Consider the following 17954-nt stretch of genomic DNA (forward strand, 5'->3'; position numbering starts at 1 on the left):
AGCAACTTTATGCTGCTCTATGCAGCATAAGGTAGTGGCAGACATGCTTTTTTGAGCGGTCTGTCACTTATGTGTGAATATGCTGTGGGTTTTGAGGACTTACGGTTTAATCATTCCAGTGCTGTGAGGAAAGAGTCCAGTGTATTTATGAGCTGCCGCTTCTCTCGTCCAACCGGTGTGGGAGACAGCTGTCAATCAGCAGTGGTTGGGCGGGGGGAGCGGCAACTCATGAATACGCCGGACTCCTTTCCTACAGCGCTCACATCGTGCTGCGATGATTAGTTTTATGAAAATGAAATCAGATTTCCTTATAAGTGACAGGCCGCTCAAATCAGTGTGTCTGCCACTACTTCATGCTGCCCTCAGCGAGGCAGCATAAAGTTGTGACAGGTTCCCTTTAAGTGGGTTGTCCAGGATTAGAAAAACATGACCTGTTTTCTTCCAGAAACAGCGCCACACCTGTCCATGGGTTTAGTCTGGTATTACAACTCAGCCCCTATTGAAGTGAATGATGCTGAGTCGCAATACCACAACAAAACATGTAGACAAATGTGGCGTTGTTTTGAAAGAAAGCAGCCATGTTTGTCTAATCCTAGAAAACCCCTGTAAATCAAAGGGACTGAGTTGCAGTACCAAGCACACCCATACTCATATCATATGCTGGGTGCTATAATGAAGAAGCTCCGGCGAGCAGAGCTGACCTGATCGTAGGGGTCCTGGTGGTCAGACCCCTACTGAACATACATTGATGGCCTATTCTAATTGAAAATTATGGAAAACCTTTGATTTGGAAGAGTTGTACTTGATAGTTGTTATATAAAGATGCTTAAATATTATATAACAGAATTGTAATTGGGATCGAACTAACTCACCAGAGAATCTTCCAATGGTCTCAGATTCTGACAGAATAAAGCGACCCAGAGACAACAGGAACTATGATGTCCTGTACCAAGCAGCCCATATAAAAATGTAAAGTGAAGTAGATGACTTGCTCATGGGCTTTATGACGTATTGGCTTATTTTTAGTGACACGACCTGTTTGCACATTGATATAGTAGTTGACATGCACTGTATAGCTGTATTTCCCTTCGGCGTTGACTACAATAAAATGGTTGACTATTTATGATGTCTGCACTGTGCATATATTATTATAGTCATTACCATGCACATAGGGTTGTATGGAATGGGATTCCTATAACACATAGAACTGTATTTCGCTAGCAGATGGTAGGCAAAATCACATAACTTTGCAGTCACTTAAGAAGCATTGTAAAAAGCATTGGAATATGTTCCTAAGGCTATGTTCACACCTGCGTCAGGGTTCCGTAACGACGTTCCGTCTGAGCTTTCCATCAGAACAGAGCCCTGACTTACACAAACTGAAATCATAGGTTTCCGTTTCCATCACCATTGATTTCAATGGTGACGGATCCGATGCCGATGGTTTCAGTTTGTCTCTGTTGTGCAAGGGTTCCGTAGTTTTGACGGAATGAATAGCATAGTCAACTACGGTATTCATCCCGCCAAACGACAGAACCCTTGCACAATGGAGACAAACTGAAACCATTGGCACCGAATCCATGACCATCCAGTCAAAACGACCGAACCCTTGCACAAAGGAGACAAACTGAAACCATTGGAACCGGATCCGTCACCATAGAAATCAATGGTGATGGAAACGGAAACCTACGGTTTCAGTTTGCGTCAGTCAGGGCTCCGTTCCGACGCAAAGCTCCGACAGAACATCACCCTGACGCAGATGTGAGCGAAGCCTTATGAAGACTACTGTACCACGAAAATACAAAAATATTTAGCAAATGCCCTTTAGAAAATAAATATATTGAAGTAAATATGACATTGATCCTAAACCAGGGAGCTTTCTGGTATAAGAAATAAAATAAATTTTACCTGCAAATCTACTCCCATTGGTGTGCGTAATACTTTCTACAGTCTATAGTGGGTTGGGCCACTACCTATGCACCCGCTTTCGAGACAACCTGGTGCTATCTAAACCTACTACACATTGAACAGGTAAAACAATACATCAGAAGCAATAGGTAATCCAGATGAGCAAAGAATTACATAAAATTATATATATATTCCAAGCTGATGGGTAGATCAATTGGTCAGTGTCTTGTCGAGTAGTGTAGGCATTGGCAATGTGATGGGTGGCAGCTAGCAGTATCGGGATCATATAATATACTCTGGTAATTCCTTATTGGTAATGTGAGACAGTTCAGGGTATTCCACTGCCCTGTTTGCAGCTTATGGTTCCATCCTCAGGTGGCCACCCAAAAACTTGAGAACCCAAGCAGATGCCCAGATTGCCCCTTTAAGACTAGTCCAGTTTTTTGACAATCCTGACACAATACGATCTCATCATAATCAATTTAGAAGTATTTAATAATAGGGCAACTGTACAAACCTGGTGCAGCTGTGTTCACATTAGTGCTACAATTACATATAGTATAACTAATGCACTTTGTGATGCCTTTCATCCACCACAGAGAACAATGGCATAAATGTCAGAACCACAAGCCAAGGTTGGGGACCTGGATTAGATCTTCCATCCCACACAAAGAAGATAAAGCATGATCCACCATTCTTCTCTGTTACAATGCTGGAACCTAGCTGGGTATCTCTATGGAGGAGGAAAGCGTACCAATTATGTTATTTGCTAGTGTGAGTATAACTATATGTTTGCAGAATTAGAACCCATATTCTATAGAAGTATAGTATGCTCTAGCATGATGGGACTTGTACTTGCATAACTACTTACATTTAGAGGAATATCCTATAAGAATTATGGCTAGACCTCCATGGTACATATGCTATCATAGAATGAGACTATTTTAGGGACTACGAAGATGGCAAAGCACAAATGACTTCTGGATGAAAAGATGAGAGTGGGTGGCAGATAAAGAAATTATATTTTTTAAGTATTTTGGACTAAAGAACTTCCTGCTAAAGACATTTACTACACAACTTCAAAGTCACCACTTACCTCCCTGTATCCTGAGAAGAGAGAGGAGCAGAAGGGTGTGCACCAGCCACATGGTAACTGTCCCCGTGCCTGCCCTTCCTACAGACGAGTGATGAAGGCCTCCACTACGTCAAGGATTATCGTCTTTTTTAAATCTCTAGATGAAGGGGGCAGCACATACTGGCAGAAACAACTTATTCCAATTAAAAGCTCCTGTCATCCACATTATCTCTCCAACAGACTCCCATCTTACCATCTTAAGCCTCCTAGCCCAAGTTCATTGTGACCTCCTGAGTCCTGCAGATAATTAACCCCTTTAGGCCTAGGTCACATATCAGTAGTAGGCAGTAGCCACGAGCATTTATTTTCTTTTTGTTTTTTTTGAGAAATATTAAGGAAAGTTTTAGGCTTTTTACACACATAGCAACAAAAAATGTAGCAAAAAGCACATTAATATCTATAATTTTTTTGCCTAGATTGTCGAGGTCTTTGATGATTACTGCAGTAAAAAATCAATGTAGCTAAAAAACCGCCATGGTAAAGTGAGATCGACACTCTCTTTTGGGCAAAAAAAAGAAACATAAGGCAACTATACACCATCCCCTGCAGAAATTAAGCATTACATGGCACCCATTGAATTCAAAGAGACCGTCCGCGTATTATAGAGATACACCTGACGCTCCAGAATGACCTGCTCTTTGTAGTAGTTCTCTACAGTTCTCTACTTCCAAGAGAGGTCTTCCCTCTATTACCTCCATATGCCCTAATGTTGCAAATGAAAAGTGACACTATTCAGCATTTCTATGAATTGTAGTATCCTGACCCACATATACACCCCCGCCTAACTAGACCTTACTTGAGACACTTCACACCTAACATCAAAAGTCATGAAAGCCTAGCAAAGTGCACAAAGATTGCAACAGCATTTTCCATAGAATAAAAATATATACATTTTCTTACCATCCGCTGTGTCAGCCATGTTTATTCCTGGTGATCAATGGAGATGACCATTTAATGTGGCGATTCCATTGGTTGCGCGTGAGAGATGCAACGTACATTCACAGTGCAGCTTCTAGTATGACTTAAAGAGGTTCTGGCCGCTAGTCATATGGGTGCAAAATCCCTCCCATTGGTTGCAGCTGTCATCAGCCAATCCATATTTAAAGGGTAACTAAACGTTCAACAAACTTCTAAAATGTTACAGTGACATGTCAGAAGTTTGGATTGGTGGTGGTCCTCACTGAGACCCCCACCAATCGCTAAAACTAAGCTGCAGAAGTGCTTGTGTGAGCGCTCAGCCGCTTCATTTCCATTTGGCTTCTTCCTGAGATCAATGTAGCGGTGTATAGATTCAATAGAAAGTCTATGAGCCCGTACTCCGCTACATCGGCTTTCAGGAAAAAGCAGAACAGAAACTAAGTAGCTGAGCGCTCACACAAGCACTTCTGCAGCTTCGTTTTAGCGATTGGTGGGAGTCTCAGTGCTCGGACCCCCACCGGTCAAAAATATGCAAGAATAGACTTGGAACTTCTGCAGCATCACAAGGTGACACTGCCACAGCTACAATACTTCGAAGCAGCGCTTGTGGTACCAGAGTGGCCATGTCTAATGATGGCAATACATTAGTGATTTTGGACGGAGTGGTGAGGAACGACTAGTCGTTCATAGTCAATCTGGTAACAATGCCATTCATTACAACAAAAAGTAGATAGATAATGAAGTGACGGCAATAGTGGCGCATTCATATTGGCGCTTAGCTTTTCGTTTTTGATATATTATGACTGCACCCAAGCAGAAACTGAAAATTTCCAGATTGCGTTTTTGACAGACAGTTGCCTTAGCACCTGACAAACATTTGTGTCATAAAAAGGGGCTGACCACAGGCAAAAAGATGGTCTAAATCGTTGTGACTAAATTCACAAGTGTATGGCCATTTTAAGTGTAGAGCTTATTACAAAGTTAGCAACAACATTACTTTATCCATCCTATTAATAAGGGTAGATGCAAAAAATTTTTACAAAAACATCAAGTTAACAAAAACATCACGGCTCATTGTGTAGCCCTGCTTCCTTGCAGTGCTGGGGGCCTGTATGGAGTTTGCTTCTTCTCCCATGGTTGTGTGGGTTTCCTGTGGGTGCTGTAGTCTCCTCCACCATGCTTATATTAATTGGCTTCCCATAAAATTACATGTATGACATATAAAATATTACAATGTAAGCCCCCTTGGGGAGCAGGACTAGAAAGAATACATGACGACTCGTACCATATACAGTTGGGGTACACCATTTAATTGCCAGTGGCACGCAATGTATGCAGCTTTGGCAAATACTGAAGCTATCACCATCACTGCTAGACAAGTCATTCATCAGTGATATAAAGAGAAAAGCAGAACATGAAAGACATTGTAGGAAGGAAAAAGATTGTTTCTCCAGTGTTTGCATAATACAGATTTATTTACAGCACCATTCATGCGATTATGAGCTCGATGACTGCTTGCTTGCTTTTTTCTTACAACCATTTTAAATAAAGTCCAGCAAGGAGGGTTCCCCCCGAAATTTTGTATGAAACGTCTGAAACATGATGTAGTCTTGCCCGGCAGGACCATCGAATGAGCTCACTGCTCTGTTTTTGAATTGGAAGAAAGCCATATAAAACTTGACAATACACATGAAGATGAGGCCAGTGTTCTGCCTCCCTGATACAGGAAGGACGTGCGGGAGGGAAACTTGCGTCTTACGCTTCCTGTGCCTACTTGTGCCGCAGGTGCCCCCTCTCCACATTCCAGGTACAAACTAAAAGACCGGATCACCCTTTTCCACATCATCCCACTTGCACTCTGCAAGGAAACGAAGCATCCCAGAGAAAAAAGAGCAGGTTAACTCTTCCCCATCTTAGAAATGAGTTCATCACAGATCTTGGTGAGCTCTTCTATCTCTCTATTCTGCAAAGGAGGGAAAAGTGCATAAGAAACAAACAAAGGAGAGATACAGTAGAAAAGTGCGGAGGGGGGTGGTCGGGGTAGAAGCTGCTAACAAACCTTTTGTTCCAAAGTTCTCTCCAAGGCATCTACTCTGAGTTGTTCCTTCCTCAGACTGGCTTGGTAAGCGGCCTGTTCCTGCTGAGACTTGCTGCGTACCTGGGCGATCTCAGAATTAGCCCTGTAAGATGACACCATACATTCTGTAATGCATTTATGTTTATGTTGCATCTGTGGTCAAGAAAATGGTCTATATCCCATAGCAAAAAGACATCCTAACATAGTCTAGTATTCTGTCTCGATTTCTCCCTTTGAATAGTGGAAGAAAAGAACAACATCTTTGAGTGTGAAAGACGCGAAAGTAGTTGCCACATGAGACCAAAATGTTACTCAGATGGTACCCAAAATGCAATTATAGAACCAGTCTGGGTAAAACTGATACACTGTCTTATGTCTAGCAAAGTGCCGAAGAGGGCCGGTGCATGACACAGGGATTCACTCACGTGTTCTTTAACCCCTTCCCGAAATTTGACGTATCCGTATGTCATAGCCGGGTAAGGGAAGTATGGAACGGGCTCACGAAGTGAACCCACTTCATACGACGCGAGTGTCGGCTGTATGTTACAACCGACACTTCACAGTAACGAGCGGGATCTTGCTCGAGTGAGATCCTGCTCGTTTAACCCGTTAAATTCCGCGATCAATAGCGACCGAAGCATTTAAATCATTAGAAGAGAGACCCCCTCTAGCAGCTCATGGCGCCCCGCAATGCAATTGGGGGGTGGCGATGGTTGCTATGGCAGCCTGGGGGTCTAATGAAGGCCTCCAGGTCCGCCTTTTTTGTGCTCCTACTAAGCCCTGCCTCTGGCAGGGCTTAATAGATGGCTGTCAGAAAGACGATATACTGCAATACATTTGTATTGCAGTATATCGTGCAAGCGATCCAACAATCGCTGGTTGAAGTCCCCTTGGGGTACTAATAAAAAAAGTAAAAATTAGTAAAATAAAGTTGTTTTTTTATGTAAAAAAAAATCAAAATATGAAAAGTTAAAAAAAAAAAAAAAAACCTTTTCCCATTTCCCCCCTAGAGCATTGTAAACAAATAAATAAACATAATTGGTATCTGCGGGACTCCAGAAAACGGCAGGTGGTATTTGAATTTATCAAGAAGCAGGAGACACGGGTGATTGGACTACAGGAGACGCATATGACTAGGGATTCGGTTTCCATGATGCATAGGGCCTGGGTAGGTCATAGTTTTCATTCCTACCACACTACATATTCAAGGGGGGTGAGTCTTCTCATACATAGGGCTGTACCATTTATATGTCATGACTCCTTCCAGGATGGGGAGGGGCGGTATGTTGGGGTACACTGTACTCTCTATCATTGGGATTGTGTGTTGGTGGTGCTGTATGTTCCCCCTCCCTTTTCAAGTGGGTGTATTAAGAAAGTAGTGGAAGAACTGGCTAGATTCCCGGAGGTGCCGTTACTCTTGATGGGGGATTTTAATGCTGTAACGAATACTAATATGGATAAATTTGGCACGACAGGGGGAGGGATAACTGCGTTTGGTCATCTTATTGCTGAAATGGGTTGGCGGGATATATGGAGGGATAAGCATCCAAGTAGGTTTCAGTACTCTTGTGTGTCTTCCACGTATCAGTCTCTCTCCAGGATTGACTTAGTCTTTTGCTCGCCTGCAGTGGTGCCCTTTGTAGACCAGATAGAATACCTACAAAGACCCTTATCGGATCATTCTCCTTTGTTAATGAAGGTAGAGACGGAGGGGAGGACAGGGCGGGGGCAAGGGTGCTGGAAGCTCAATGCCTTTTGGCTAAAGTTATTAGATAATAAACAGATTTTAGACCTCATAAAGGAATATTTTCAGTTCAACTCGGGTACTGTACCGCAAGAGATACTGTGGGACGCGATGAAGGCGTGGCTGAGAGGGGTGTTCATCCAGCACATTTCGGCAGTAAAAACCAGGTCTAGACAGTTAGGGGAAGCGCTGTTGGAAAGGGTGACGGAGACAGAAAGGTTACATATTGCGGATAACACACCAGACACTTTGAAGCATTGGGTGGAGGCACAGAGGTTGTTAAAGCAGCATCAGTTGGAGAGGGCGGATAACAAACGGATGTTTTTAAAACGCCAATATTATGAGGAGGGGGAGACCACAGGACGGTTGTTGAGGGAGAATAATTATATACATACTATTAGGGGGGAGGGGGGAAAGCCAGAGACTGATACAGGACAGATATTGAAAGTCTTTCAGAACTTTTACTCCGATTTATATGTCTCTAGAACAGAGCACACACCTCAACAGTTGGAGGAGTATATAAGGGAAATTGACCTTCCCAGGTTGGGAGGGGAGGAGAGAATGACATTGGAGGAACCTATCTCTCTGGAGGAGCTCCAGGAAGCCATAGGGATACTCGCCAGTGAAAAGGCTCCAGGGCCGGATGGTCTTCCGGTGGAGGTTTTTAAGGAATATGGGGAGGAGCTCACACCTCAGTTACTGGCTACTCTTCTGGACAGCTTTGATAGGGGGCGGCTCCCGGAATCAATGTATGAAGCTACTATAGTGGTTCTGCCTAAGGAGGGTAAGGATCCTCAGCTCCCGGGGTCCTATAGACCAGTGTCTCTATTGACGGCGGATATTAAAATCATAGCAAAGGTCTTGGCGCTTAGACTTTCTAGAGTAAAAAAACACAGAAAAAGGCCATACTTACAAATGGACACAGCCAGGTCAGCTGTTCCAGTTTAGGAGTTAGGGACTCGCAAGTCTGGGGATCCTTGTCGTGGATTGCGAGCTTGCGTCCTTTTGGCCAAAATGATTACCAATACCCCAGGTATTTTTCATTATTATGTATATTCGCTTCTCTTGGACACAGCCGGGTCTTTGATGCTGGGAGAGTATGGTGTGTTGTTGTTTGGCATAGCAAGCAGGGTAGCCCGCTCTATGAATTATCAAGGCATCACAAATAGGCTTCTACCTGGCTATACACGTTGTGCCTCATGACGTACACACTATCCCTCCATGTTTCACTCACTTGCACCCCATTATCCATTTATTTCTATTGAGGCACTTCACTCATTACTGCCCCCTATATTTCACTTATAGTATTACACTTGCACACACACTATTCATTTATTATTTCTTACTACACATCCCATGCACCACACACCACTCCCCTCAAGACTAGTGGGAGTGGCTATTATTATTGAAAGCACCTGCTCACCCTTTCATCAGCGTTTCTGACCTGGCTGTGTCCATTTGTAAGTATGGCCTTTTTCGGTGTTTTTGTATATGTCCCCTTGTTTTTATCGGTTCACTTTCTAGAGTAGTGGCTGGGGTGGTACATGGAGACCAGGCCGGCTTTATGCCATCCAAATCGACGGCGGTGAACACGAGACGGCTGTTCTTGAATTTGCAGCTTCTTCCGGGTTAATCATGGGGGTAGAGCCATTCTTTCCTTAGATGCGGCTAAAGCGTTTGATTGCGTGGAATGGGGCTATTTGTGGTCAGTTCTGGGAAAAATGGGATTCGGTCCTAATTTGATAATATGGGTAAGGTTGTTATAGGTAGCCCCGACTGCAAAACTAAGGGTGAATGGGGCCCTCTCTGATCGGTTTGCGCTGGCGCGGGGAACACGTCAGGGATGTCCCTTGTCTCCGTTGTTATTCGCGCTGGCGGTGGAACCATTGGCGTGTGCAGTACGACAACATGAGCACATACAGGGGTTGAGATATGAGGGAGTGGAGGAACGAATTGCATTATACGCGGATGATATGCTGTTGTTCATGGCAGATACCGAGCGCACAATACCATTAGTTATGGCCCTGATTAAACGTTTTGGAAAATATTCGAGATTGCTCATTAATTGGTCGAAATCGGCTCTTATGTTCATGGATCCGGGGGATTATCCAGAATGGGGAGGAGGATGTGGAGATACCGGTGGTCACGGAGTTTAAATATTTGGGGGTTAGAGTGACGGCGAAAGTGCAGGATTATATGTCCCTTAATGTGATGCCACTGTTTACAACGATAAAGGCCAAAGTAGAGGCTTGGAATAAGTTACCGCTATCTGCTCTGGGTAGGACGAATTTGATTAAAATGATCCTTATGCCTCAAGTGCTGTACGTCCTACATAATTCCCCGGTATGGATCCCCAAATATTGGTTTAGGAGGTTGCATAACCTTTTTAGAGACCTAGTGTGGAAGAAGGGGGTGCCCCGGATTAAACTGGAGAAACTCCAATTGCCTAAGGAGGAGGGGGGCCTGGCTTTGCCCAATGCTTGGGTGTATTATTTAGCTGCCCAATGTGAGCATTTTTGGGGATGGGAGCAGGAGGAAACCTGGGGGTCCTGCGCGCGCATCCTATCATATCTGGGGGGGGGGGGGGGAGAATCCGTTGGCAGGACTGGAAGCACACAGCTATAAAAGGCTGGCGAGTACTCGACCCACCCTGCTTCTCATACATAAGGTGTGGTGGCAGTGTAAGCACTTGTTGGAGATAGGGGATTGTACTAAATATACTCCACTCTGGAGGAATGCATATCTGGGGGAACTGTGCAAATTGGAAGGGATGCAGGGGTGGGAGCAGCGAGGCATAATATGATTGAGTCAGTTGTACGAGGGAGACATACTCAAATCCTTTCAGCAATTAAGGGAGGGGTTTCAGTTGGATTCCCGCATGTTCTATCAGTACCTGCAGATTCGGCACGCTGTGCAGACACAAGCGGCCAGTGTAGACATGGCAATACATGCCACCGGAGTGTTGGAACATATTGCAAAAGCAGTTACGTCAAGGGGATTAATTTAATTGGTCTATCGCAGGTTACTGTCGGAACATCTGGGAGATTTTATGGCACCAGTCAAAGCTACATGGGAAAGAGATGTGGGTCCTATTCCTACGGACCACTGGGAGGCTGTCTTGGCGTCATCATGTACTTTGTCTATCAATGTAGTGCAACGGAGGTCCCAATTATTTCTGATACATAGGGTGTACAGGACCCCCTGGGTTCTGAAACAGATGGGATTACGGGCAGATGCCAGGTGCCCTAGATGTCCGGAAGAAAAGGCAGACATCCTTCACATGTTCTGGTCCTGCGGGAGATTGGGGACCTTATGGACAGAAATGTCAGAGTTACTGGGTCGAGTGTTTAAGGTGCAGATTCCATTGGATCCTGTGTAATGCTGCTGGGGTATGTGTGTGATTTGGAGGGGGATAGGTTGTCCGGTTTGGCAATTGCAAAAATATTATACCAAGTTAGGAAGGGAATAGCAAAACACTGGCTGGATGCGGAACCACCCTTGAAGCAAGAAATTATAGGTGCACTTAAATCTCAGGTTCTGATGGAATATAGGATATATTTCAAGAGGGGGTCCAAGACTAAGTTTTAAAAACAGTGGGCTAGGTGGATTGATCACTCTGGGTGTGCTTCCTCAGAACTCCTGGCGCTACGCGCGCTTGTCTCAATCTAAATGGTCCTGGGGTTCCAGGGAATACTACGGGCACGGGGGGCACTGGAGCAGCGGTGGCAAGGTCACACATTCAGGAATGGTGCTACTGACGGGTGTGTACATGTGGAGAGTTGGAGTGAGATGGGGAGTGGAAATGGGAAGGAGAAGGAGATAGGATAAGGAAGCTTGTAACGTGAGGGCCGGCTGGGGGTTGCAGGGGGGAGTTGGGGAAAGGGGAATGTTTTGTTGGAAATACATGCTTGGGTCCTTGGAGATATGTTTTCACAATGTATAAGACTGTATAATGACCTGTACTGATGTGGAGTTTGTTGAATAAACTTGAACTGATTAAATAAAAAAACATAATTGGTATCGCCGCATCCGTAGAAGTCTGAACTATTCCAATATATCATTATTCAACCCGCGCGGTGAAGGGCGTAAACAAAAAAAATGTGTAAACGCCAGAATCGCTATTTTTTGATCACCTCATCTCCTACAAAAAATGGAATAAAATGTGATTAAAACATCGAATGTACAGCAAAAGGGTATCATTAAAAACTACAGCTTCTCCCGCTAAATCGACGGAAAAATAAAAAAGTTATGGCTCTCAGAATTTGGCGACACGAAATAAATTTTCTTTTTTACACTTAGGTTTTTACTTGTAAAAGTAGTAAAATATAGAAAAAAACTATATATATTTGGTATCGCCGTAATCGTATTGACCCACAGAATAAAGTTAACATGTTGTTTTAATTACACAGTGAATTCTGTAAAAACGAAGCGCAAAAAACAATCGAGGAATCGCCTTTTTTTTCATTTTCTACCACACAAATAATTTTATTCCTGTTTCCTAGTTCTTTATATGGCACAATAAATGGCGCTACGAAAAACTACAATTCGTCCCGCAAAAATCCAGCCCTCATAGGACTATATCAACGGAAAAATGAAAAAGTTATGACTTTTGGAAGGTGGGGAGGAATAAACAAAAATGAAAATCTGAAAGTTGTTTACGACGGGAAGGGGTTAAACCCCTGTCTCTTGTTTTGCCCCCTTGGGCTCTGAACTAGACAGCACACAGCTTTGGTCAGAGACTGATGAATGGGTAAAGGAAAAGTCAAGCAGGAAGACATTGGGAAAGATTAGCAAAACAAAATGTGGTTCAAATTGTGCCAAAATACTGTTGGACATACCGCGTACCAAATTTATTAGGTGTTTTAGACACGTTTTCACCTTACTCAACAGTTTTAAAAAGTGTCTAAAAAAAAAAAAAGGAGTGAATCAGTAAGGGGATTGTGAAATTTTCCAGATTTATTAATGGTGTGCACCATTGTTTTGAAGCAAAATATTGGTGTACAGACATATGAGGTGGCGTAAAGAAGAGATGCAGCAAATTTATTGTACTGCTTTCACCACTCTGATAAATTTGGCATTACATTTGGCACAGTTTATGCCTGTTTGTCTAGTTTTATCCTGTCTAACTTAAGGACAGTATTAATAAATCTCCCCGATTGTCTCTTATCCTGGCCTGACCTCATCTCCTCCACCAGCCCCCAAATGCAGAGTTATAAAAATAAAGAATTGCAGTTAGCTCCTAAGCTCCCTCTAGTGGTGGCTGCAAACAGCAGGAAATTTGGAGCTCTGTATCAGAAAAACAAATATCTGACCGATATGAAGATATATTGAAAAGGTAATAAGTGCAGAATTTGAACATATTTAGATTTTTAAAAAAAACAGATGGTATTCAAAGGTGGACATTCACATTAAGGACTCCCTAAAGAATATTAATTTGAATTTCATTTCGGCACTTCACAAACACTTATAATAAATGCCCTCTAACTGTACTACAAAATAACTTCTGATGTTTGAGTGATTTAATACTAAAAGTACAGAATTATATTGAGCCTTACCTGTCCAGCTTCTCCTCCGCATGAATTTTCAGAGCATGGTACCGCTGTTCTTCTTTCTTGACACGTGCCAGATATTCTTGGGCACATTTCTTTAGTACGTCTTCATTCTGCAGAAGCACAGCTTATTTATATATCACCATATCCTATACTACTGGAGCACAGATTTCTGTGGCTGGGCAGCTTTTTAAAGATTACTCACCTTTCTGAAACCTTCTAACACATCTTTCATTTTCTCGTATCTCCGGAAGAGATCAGCCAGAGATTTCTCAACTGAATTGAGGTCGGCAAGAGCTTGTTCTTTCTCCAAGATCAACTGCTGAACAGTGTGATGGGAAACAGACTTCTCCCTCTGCTCATCCTCTGTCCCAAAAAATAAATTAGGATTATCAGTCTCTTGTATTAAATTCACCTTCACTCCTCCTTATAAAGTGGTAGCAAAATGCAAAATGTCTACACAAAGTGCACTAACCATACAACTAATACCACCAATGACACATAAGTCATATTATTGGATATTACGAACCTGTGCAGTCATTTTACCCAATACCATGTAATAGTTTTCTACTCTTCCAAATAATTCCTGTCTATATTACACTGGGATGGATGGACTACTGTAGATGTACATTGCTGGAGAAATCTATATCTAAGGTTCTGCTTGACAAAATTAGCGCCAAAAAGACAGGCCACAAATGGAAGGGGATGCCGAGATGCCGTTGCAGCTTGTACTTATAATGACAATTGTATCTCTTACAGAAATATTAAAAGTTTCCACGTTAATTGAATATTCCATTTTTGACCAAGTTCCCTTCACTTACCACCCCCGATATTGTATTTAATCTAAGTTCAGGAAGAACTCAGACATTTCCCAGCCTTCTTCCTCCATATTATTACATTTTAGGTCAAGGTCTTTATAAATAAATAATCCACCCCGCTAGACATTACGAGATCCAGCAGAAGGAGTATTTATTTATATAAAGGGCAGATCATGACACCACTCTTACGTTATCATGCTGGCAGGACCTTAGACAAGTAAGATTTATGGGATAGGAAATCAAGTTTATTTTAATGTCATAATATCGAACAAAAACATCTAAGTATCTCATAGGAAAAATCCACTTTCATTTCTACCTTTTAAAACAAAGGCGGTATATGCTCCAAAATCTAGTGTCCAAATTGACCCGTATAGCGATGTTTCTCAACTCCAGTCATCAAGAACATCAAACGCATTAGGGAATTTCTCATTGAACTCTTGGAGCAAATTACTAATGTAAGAAATTCTTCAAAACATAAAGGTACCTGGGGACTAGAGTGGAGAAAGACTGAACTACAAGAACAAAGTTTTTCTATTATGGTATTATGGTAAGTAATGACGTATCGCAGTTGGACCCCCATCAATGCTCAGAATGAAGGCGCAGCTTTGCCAGTTGCACAGATTTTCCTTGCACATCGACGCTCCCCACCAACCGCTATGCAAGAAACTACAACACAGCGGCATAATAAGCTGAAGGCACATGGCTCCCCTAAGTTTCATGATTGGCAGGGGTCCAAGAGATCACAATGTTATGGCCTATCCTAGTGACATCCCATAACATTATAACATGGGAATACTCCTATCAACACAAGTGACTACTTATTTTCGGTACTTCAGCAACGTGACCGTCATGTTCATAGGGACCAGCTATTTGTTTGGTTAAACTGTATTCTGACTTGGCTATTGTGCAGTATCATAATTCATTGCCAACATCCCTACCACTGAGTGGACACTGCTGTAAACTTGCTCGACACATTTATTCACAAATACAGGACATACTGGGCACATTCATTTCTTACCTGGGCTGCCTTATGTTTGCAAGCAAAAAAAGGAGAAAGCAGGAGGTAAAAATAAAATAAGGCAAAGCAAATTAGATTAGTTAGAGGGGTTTTAGAGCCAGAGCTGAGGGGAAAGTGAACTGTAAAGCCAAGGACAAACCAGAATCAAGAACATAACTATAAGGCCTTATTCACTCGAACGTGTGCGTTTTGCGTGCGCAAAAAACGCTGCGTTTTTTGCGCATTGCAGTTCCGTGTGTCATAAGTGTTTGCTGCGTGGCTGCGTGATTTTCACGCATATGCCATCCTTATGACACGCGGTTTTGATGTTTAGAAAAAGAAATGAAGGAAGTGGTTTTATTTTTCCCTTAATTTCTTGATCTACAGTTGCGCGAATCACGCAAGACACACGGAAGTGCTTCCGTGTGCTGCGTGTGATTTTCACGCACCCATTGACTTCAATGGGTGCGTGATGCGTGAAAAACGGCCAAGTATAAGACATGTCGGGAGTTTTACGCAGCGGACACACGCTGCGTGAAAATCACGGAATGTCTGAATAGGTCCGAATATTGCCTTACATAGGTCCGTGCGACACGAGTGATTTTCACGCGTGTATCACGGACGTTAAACACGTTCGTGTGAATATAGCCTAGGGAGTGAAGAGGATGATTTTCCGTGTTGGCCTTGGTGTCTAAATAGCCCGAACAGCCTCTATGCCATATAGGAGGACAGCGGTATAGTATATGGCACTTGATGTTGGGAGCTCTGTTATACACATGGCCAGAAAAATTAGCGCAATGGATTTACTGGGACTCAAAGTTTTACACCCCCATTACTGGAATCGAAAGTACTGCTAATGTGGGGAACTCATACTAACTGTCTCCTATAGATTGTAGTGTGCAAAGCTTAAAGAAACTATGTATAGTATAATGTAGTTGTAGAGGGGTTGTCTGGTTTAGAAAACCCTCATCAAATACCCTATTAGGAAATTCTGAGTTACTAAAGGGGGTCCCTCATTAAGGACCTCCATCCAGGGCTGGATTAAGGGTGGTGGAGACACCTAGGCAAAATATTTGGTGAGGGCCTCTATCCTACTTCTGAGACCCAGAGTCCTGACACATTATCGCAGCCAAATATAGGAGAGGTGGCCATGCGTGCACTTGGTCCTCTCCACTAAAGGCTATAGGAGTTACAGAGCCAGCAGAGTCAACGACTCCCTCATACTTCAATGGAGAGAGCAACACTCATGCCCGGGCACCTCTCCCCCTCTTAGATGAAAAGTGTATACTCTACTCATCAAAAACAGCTTCCATGTACACGCCAGCCAACTGTTTTTTCCGGTCCAGAGGCAATTTAAGCAAATGGATCGGAAGAACCAGCCAAGGCAAGGGGAGTGTGTGGTGGAGGTCCCCTAGGTCCCCTAAGTGGTGAAGTCCCTGCGGTACATGCTTCTTGTGCCCTCCCTATAATCCAGCCCTACAAAGAGTGTTTCTTGCTCTGGAGGATCTGGTACGTCCGTGATTTACATGAACAGCCATAGATTTTAATGGGCAGTGTTGTAGTACCTAATTTCTCCTGTGGTGGTGCTGCAGAGAAATTAAACCTTTGCTTGGTTTTCCCACAATTTATGGCTGATCACTGGGGGGGCCTCAGCAGTGGGACACCTTGAGATCAGTTTATCTACATGTGACCCTACGAAGAAGACAGGATTGTCCAATCTGGACAACCCCTTTAAATCTATCTCTTAGTTGCATTTCTAGCTATAGACAATGTTTCGATCTATAATATTTTATGCAAAAATATGTAAAAGCTGAAGAGGTATATGGGTAATTTCAGTGAATCAAAGGTGTAAAGCACAGCAGAGTTATTGTTTTTACTGCTAACAGATTTACATAGGGTACGTACCGATCATCTGTGCAATCGTCTGTTCATATTCAGCAACTATTTTTCTAGAAGAAGTAGAAAATAAATTGTTACAAAAAATAGCTCACATTATCAATCAGTAAATCAGATTTCAATTAATACATCATTTAAAAGTGTTTCTTCTTCACTCTTTGCACCAAGAGAGCTGCTTTTATAGTATTTTCTTAGTGCATGTGCATTAGTAATAAGGGTATGTGCACATACACTAATTACGTCCGTAATTGACGGACGTATTTCGGCCGCAAGTACCGGACCGAACACAGTGCAGGGAGCCGGGCTCCTAGCGTCATACTTATGTACGACGCTAGGAGTCCCTGCCTCGCTGCAGGACAACTGTCCCGTACTGAAAACATGATTACAGTCAATTACGGACGTAATTAGTGTGTGTGCGCATACCCTAATACTGTTTTAGAAATATATCAGTCTCAATTTACTCTCAGTTGCAGGGTTTAAAAATTCCCACAGTTACCCATTCCTCAGTGAATACAGACACTACACCCAATCTAGTCAGAAGCCCATTAAATGACTGTATGTGGCTATGAATGGCTTTTGGTAGGCTATAGTCAGTGGGGGAAGGGCAGTCACAGCAATTTAGAAAACCTGTGAATAGACTGATGATTATATTTTGTTTCTTTATACCTTTAAATCAATCTATTTTTGGGTTCTCCATTAAAGAGACCACTTAAAATAATATATAGAAATTATTTTGATATAGAATATTTTCTATTAATCAAGTCATGATGTTTAAAGGGGTTGTCCGGTTTCAGCAAATAAATGTTATTAAAAGTAAGACAAGTTTCCAATATACTTTCTATATTAATTTCTTACGGTTTTCAAGGTCTGTGCTTGTTGTTAGTCAGAAGGATCATTATTGTTTACTTCCAG

The 17954-nt window shown here is 42.7% G+C and overlaps 1 protein-coding gene across 2 annotated transcripts in view; it reads right to left on the bottom strand.

Annotated features, from left to right (window-relative positions):
* Positions 1 to 5417: 5417 nt before the first annotated feature.
* TACC2 (transforming acidic coiled-coil containing protein 2) overlaps positions 5418 to 17954 on the bottom strand; it is a 131501-nt gene continuing 118964 nt past the window's right edge. For both annotated transcript variants that reach the window (XM_075841107.1, XM_075841105.1), the window contains 5 exons: positions 17052 to 17095; positions 13537 to 13697; positions 13338 to 13444; positions 6021 to 6141; positions 5418 to 5924 (listed from right to left, as the gene is read on the bottom strand). In XM_075841107.1, coding sequence (XP_075697222.1) covers positions 5859 to 5924; positions 6021 to 6141; positions 13338 to 13444; positions 13537 to 13697; positions 17052 to 17095 — 499 coding nt within the window. In that variant the 3' untranslated portion in view covers positions 5418 to 5858. The remainder of the gene's footprint in view (positions 5925 to 6020; positions 6142 to 13337; positions 13445 to 13536; positions 13698 to 17051; positions 17096 to 17954) is intronic.

The sequence above is a fragment of the Rhinoderma darwinii genome, chromosome 11, assembly GCF_050947455.1.
Source record: "Rhinoderma darwinii isolate aRhiDar2 chromosome 11, aRhiDar2.hap1, whole genome shotgun sequence".
NCBI lineage: Eukaryota > Metazoa > Chordata > Amphibia > Anura > Rhinodermatidae > Rhinoderma > Rhinoderma darwinii.